The 6,000-nt window shown below is 39.4% G+C and overlaps 2 protein-coding genes across 2 annotated transcripts; both read right to left on the minus strand.

The window, feature by feature from the left end:
* Positions 1 to 977: 977 nt before the first annotated feature.
* Positions 978 to 4,608, minus strand: LOC148855529 (putative disease resistance protein At3g14460). Its single transcript, XM_088985634.1, has 4 exons — positions 2,346 to 4,608; positions 2,220 to 2,264; positions 1,633 to 1,798; positions 978 to 1,332 (listed from the first exon to the last, which is right to left on the minus strand). The coding sequence occupies exon 1, from the start codon at positions 4,505 to 4,507 to the stop codon at positions 3,377 to 3,379; it is 1,131 nt and encodes a 376-aa protein (XP_088841760.1). The 5' UTR covers positions 4,508 to 4,608; the 3' UTR covers positions 978 to 1,332; positions 1,633 to 1,798; positions 2,220 to 2,264; positions 2,346 to 3,376.
* LOC148855530 (uncharacterized) lies at positions 2,434 to 3,327 on the minus strand. The gene has a single exon (XM_088984917.1). The coding sequence runs from the start codon at positions 3,325 to 3,327 to the stop codon at positions 2,434 to 2,436; it is 894 nt and encodes a 297-aa protein (XP_088841043.1).
* Positions 4,609 to 6,000: the final 1,392 nt, after the last annotated feature.

Here is a 6,000-nt window from a genome sequence, read left to right on the forward strand (position 1 = left end):
TGAACCTTGGGTGGGAAGAGTGGTAGGGAAGGAGATGGATAAAAGGGATTTGATGTCTGGGTAAAGCTAGAGCGGGGAAGAGAGGTCCTGGGAGTGAAGAGATTGAATGCAGAACTATGGTTATTCACGTTTCAGTCCAAGGAAGTCACAGAAGAGGTTTTGTAAGGGGAGCAAGAAAAAGAGAGGGCCATAGACCTCAGGTTGGGCTGGTGGTTCCTGGTGGTTGGAGAGCTAAAGAAAGGAAAAGCAAATTACATGACTTAGATTGGCATTGCAAGGATACCCCTCCATGCGTGGAGTATACTTATCTTTGAATAAGTGGGTGCAACGTGCAGTAGATTCCTTAAGTTCGACGACCGCAATAGAGCGTGGGAAAAGATGGACTTAGCTAGGATTCTGGTCAAGGTTGAGAATCCTGTAGATGTTCCTAGGAAGCTGATTCTGGAGTTTGCAGGGGAGGAGTATGAGCTGAGAATGTTGGTAGAAGGGGTTGATGAATCCTTTTGTAAAGAGGAGAGGTCACACAAGAAGCACAGAGAGAAAGGGAGGTCAGAGGGAGAGACAGGGTGCTCAAAGGCTCGGGGAGCGTAGAGGCGAAAACAGGGGAAAGGCAGGAGATAGAAAGGGAGTCAAAGAGTCAGGCGAGGGAAGAAGGAAATGCTGAGAGGGAGCCGAAGAGTCGAGTGGGGGAAGAGGTTGATGCTGAGTCAGATTCAAGTTTAAATGGGAAGACACACGTGGGCGAAGGGGCAGCTAGAAAGGACCAAGAGGGGGACAAGTGGAGGGGATGGAGGTGGGCCTGATTCTTGAATGGAAATCTCGAGTGGGGCCAAGGAAGAAGGGGAGGGAGGAATCGATTACATCCGGTTGTGTCTCTCAAGGATGAAGGAAACCACTTCAGCAGGTTGTCGGTGGAGTGTAAAAGAAGAGGGCAGGGGGGAAGGGGGAAGAATTTCATAATGCTGCAATGCAGAAACTGAAAGGGAATCCATGATATCCTTCCAATCAGACTCAATCACATAATGATTAATCCCTAGGTTCACCAATAAGAGCAAGCCTTGTTTTACCTCTTCTGCTTCTGCACCTACTGGGGAATTGGTAGCAAAAAAAAAAAAAAAAGCATCCAAGCTGCTATAAAAGAACCTCTGCTGTCTCTTATCACCACACCAAAAGAATTTTTTGTTCTCCATAAATCCTCTATCAGTATTGATTTTATAATAGTCATTTACTGGTGGCATCCATGTTGATGTTTGGGTTCACATATTTGACCTTCTAGTCTTGAGCCATTTCAGTCTTTCACATCCCAAAGTGATAGTTCTCCCCAACTTCCTCCTGCAAAGATCAAGAAAATATTTTAAAGGATCAACTGTAACATTTTCAAATATTTCTTTATTGCATGCGTTCCCCATCGTCCGGGCTATGCCAGAGAACTGTGAAGCAGTTTCAAATTTTCCATGTTTTTTGTCAATGATTGCCTTGAAACATGCAGAAAAAGAGTTAAAAGCAGCCATTCTGAGACTCAACAAGCTAGCAAACCATAAATACTAAGAATTATCACACATACAAACTGGATTAAAAGTTTATTTTTATTCCTAGTGACAGAGAGAGCAAATGGCATTTGAAATAATGTACCTTTCGGAGTGGTTTAGTTTACCACAATGGCTTCAAGTCAGGCTCGCCAGATAAAGGATTTGATTTATGGCCGAAGAGGGAGGTCATAGAGAGAGCTCTAGTGGGACTTTGACAGGGATGGGATGCTTCTGAAATTTGATCTTTGGTTCTCGCTATTCTCATATTCCTATTTATTTGCCAAAAAGAAGGCAGATTTAACAGTAAAGATACCATTGGGTTGAGGATCCACACTAATTTTTCATGCAGTCAAAACTTGCCAAACTTATTTTTTGAATCTCTTCACATTACATTGGACACAGAAGATTTTCCAACAAATCCTACCTCCAAATTCAGGTAGCTTCTAGCCTTTAAATTTTAGCCCAGAAAACACATGAAAAAAATATGCACAATTTTGCCTTGTAGCATGTCTTTTCATGAGTGAAAAAGAGACCCACAATTACTTTGGGAGAAGCTCCAAGAGTCCATAATGGATTTGTTTCCTAGCATTGTTTTTTCTCTCTAAACATTACACCAATGCAAGGGTAGCGACCTAAAAGTTACATTAAATTAAAAAGTAAAAGAAACACCAATAGGGGATCATTACTTACCTCTTGTCTAGACAGGTTCCACTGGAATTCCTTTTATAGCCTTTCCTGTTTACCATTAATGAACTCAAACAAACAAACAAACAAACAAAATAAAACAAAAAGGATAATTAACTTGAGGATTTTTACCTCAAGAATTAATTGGTGCTGTGGTATTGTCAGAGGTGATAGAATGCTGGAGTTTCTATTATGAACCTGACTTTGTGGTCTTGAGCTTTCAATTTACCATATCTATCTCCTCAATATATACATGATTGATGTGTGATATTTTTGCCCAATCTTCTCCTCCCTCTTGGCACCTATATTTTAGTTCATCAGAGCATTCCCCAATAAATAAACTCTGAAGGATAGTTGGCAGCCCCTTCTCTGGCAAAGACATTAGATTACAACAACGGGCAATAGACAACTTTTCAAGAGAAGCTAGGCCATGCAAATTCTTAGGAAGTGACTTCAATTGATCAATTCCACGTATGTCAAGATGCTTTACTATTGGTGGTAGACACTCATCTTCCTCTGGAAACAATACCAATTGAGTACGATCCAGAAAACAGATTGACTCTAAGAAGGAAAGTTTGCAAGGTCCACTGGGTAACGACTTGAGATTATTACAATCGATTATCCTTAAACATTTTAGCATGGGTGGAAATACCCTATCTTCATCTTCTAGGAATGATATAAGATGATCGCATCCACTGATAGTCAAATCCTCAAGAGAAGTGAGTATCTGCAATCCAGTAGGAAAGTATGCAAGTCTAGGAAAATCTCTGATTGACAGACTTCGGAGAGAAGCAAGTGATTGTATTGCTTGTGGTAGGGCGGTTGAATCACTAGATGTCAATGCCTCCAGAAATGGAAGAGAAGTGTTCTGGTGCTCCCAACTTAATATTCTCTCACTACAATCCTTTAATTTAAGGTCAATAATTGATGGAAGCCTTGGAAGAGAAGTCAAATCATAACACTTATCTATTTGTAGTTCTTTTACAGTAGGAAGAAATGAGGAGATCTTCCTCAGCTTTGGGCATTCTATGATTTGAAGACTTTCAAGGCAAGGAAATTCATAACCATCATCATCATCATCATTTTTCCCGTACAATTCCTCTAAGCCAGTCATATTTTCAAGTTGTAAATATTTTAACCTCTGAAATCCCTTAAGATCACCATTACCATAAAATTTCTTGACACACTTTCTCCACTTTCGGCATTCCGTGTATCTTAAGGGATTCTAGCAAGGGTAACTGCCCAAAGGGTGGAAGAAACTTGCATTGTCTGCAATTGAAAAGATGCAGAGAGACTAGATTACTACATCCCATGATGTCTACCATCATCCAATCTGGAAAATTTAAGCCAGGGTAGCCAGAAATTTCAAGTCGCTTCAACCATTGGTGTGGTTGTAAAACCTTAAGTACAACCTCGGCACTTGCTTCACACTGTACATAGTCACCATATTTGCTCCACTTTAACACCAAATCATTAATCTTTCCATGATGCTTCAAATTGACATTCTCATACTCAATGTTTAATACGTTTTCTAGATTAAAAATTTGAAGTTTTCCCTCAAGTTGCCTCAACTCTTTTAACTCCCCTATTCTGAAGCCATCATTTTGACGCACAAAAAATACTGGCAATGTCTTAAGGTATTTTAACCTCCCAATATCTGCTGGTATGCATTTTTCCCAAATGTGGTTATCCATCACTAATTGTTGGAGGTTGATGAGATTTGACATGTTTTTGGGCAACTCGCCAAGGGCATTGCAACCTTCAAGATTCAAAATTTGCAAGTTGTAAAGGTTACAGATTGACTTAGGCAATGTTTTAATATGACTGCCACAAAGGATGATGTGCCGTAGGTTTTTCAAATTGCCAATATCATTTGGCAATGCCCCAAAGGCATTGCAACTTCTAAGGTTCAGTACTTGCAGATTATAGAGGTTACAGATTGATTCAGGCAATATATCAATATGACTGCGACAGAGGATAAGGCACCGTAGTTGCTTCAGAGTTCCAATTGAATTTGGAAGTCTTACACTCTGAAAATAAGACAAATCCAACACGCGCAGGAATCTCAAATGTTCTAATACATCATCAACTTTTACACAGTCCAAGTAATGCGAAAAAAGTGTGAATGATCTCTTAAATTTATAGAGTTCTTTTCTTATGCTGTCCAATTGATGAGGCCAAACAAGTGAAACATGACGAACCATCTCGATATTGTTACACAATTTATCTCTCTCCATTCGAAAGCACATTCCCCTTGAAACTGACTGTGCTAAATCATGCATAAGATCATGCATTACAAAACAGGACTGATCCTCACTATTTTCTCCCTTGTATTGAAAGAAAGACCTGTTGAGTAAATCATCAAAATATTGTCCACCAATGTCTTCAATTCTTTTAGCATGTAAAATTATTCACAGATTGTAAAATAGTTGAAGGCGATGGTCCTTGACGGATGGTCTCTCCCCGGCGATGAATAATGCGAATGAGAAGAGATGGGGGTTCAAGAGAAAACTAAATTGAAGTGATTCAGGAGGCAAGTCCGAGTTCTTCGATGAGGGAACTCAATCGAACGATTTTAAAGTTCGGAAAGTGTACGAGAAAGTGAAGTGAAAGCTAGAACAGATGATGGAGATGGAGAAGCAAAGAATGGAGTTTTATGGGGAGTTGAGTTGCAGAGGTTGCGGATCGAATTGTCTCAACTAGAACACAAAAGAAGGGTCATCTCATCCGCAATGGTCGTCGGAACAATAATAACAGTGGATAGAACCCTCATTAAATGAATCCCTTGTGTAGGGTTGCCCATTACTAACCCAAATCAAATCAAACAAAACTTACCCACAAAAATGGTGGGAGTTTGTGTCTTATCTCCTCGACTGTATTTTTTAAATTAATGGTGCCCCTTTGTAAGACAGTAGCAATTCTATTTCAGATACAGATCGACCAAAGGAGTTATAATGTTATATCCATGTAAATCAAAGTGGAAGAGACAAAGATAGATTACTTGGTCAAACTCAAACACATTAAACCCTAATGGCAGCGGGATTTAACGAGTCAGAAAACCTACCAACTGAGCCACAACTTTAAGAGAGTGTTGTTTCAAGGGATTTTTACTCTAATGCCTGCCATTTGGGCCATGTTCTTTTTTCAGAAACACATTTACCGGGGTAAATGTTTCCCAGGTAAATGAAATTCTTTTTTTTGTTTGATTTATCCAGGTAAATGAAGTTCCTTATTTTCCCATGTTCTTTTGCAACATCCACTTTCTTGGGTAAATTGTTATTTTTTCATCTCTTTCCAATTTTACTCATTGGCCCAAATCCATGTTTTTTCTGGACATTTTGTCTCATTAACACATAACCTGTCCAAATAATAGGTTGAATAATCTGTTCAACTATAATCTGTCCAAATAACAAGTTCAATAACTTGTTTAACTATAGCCTATCCAAACAATAACTCATTCAAGAGTTTCTGAATGACTGGCGCACGAAGAGATGATTGTTTTGGCCTCTTCATCAAACAATAATAGGAAACAATTTAGGACAAGGATCGTCCGGAGGTAATCCAGGCAGCTGATTGACTGGCGCACGAAGCTCTTCTGCTCTTACAGAGTCCGTTAATCTTAGTTTTTCAATTTGTGTTGGCGATGTTTGGGGACGTGCTACCTCCCATCTTGGATATGCTTCAAGACTATTGCTTTTAAGGCCTAAAAAGCACAAAGTCCCAATCTTAAGATTTGGAGTTTGAAGGTATTTTGGCTTCAGATTATAATAATGTTTATTGTTCAATT

This window comes from Nelumbo lutea, chromosome 4, assembly GCF_056320005.1.
Source record: "Nelumbo lutea isolate HS-2025 chromosome 4, American lotus-T2T, whole genome shotgun sequence".
NCBI classification, from domain to species: domain Eukaryota; kingdom Viridiplantae; phylum Streptophyta; class Magnoliopsida; order Proteales; family Nelumbonaceae; genus Nelumbo; species Nelumbo lutea.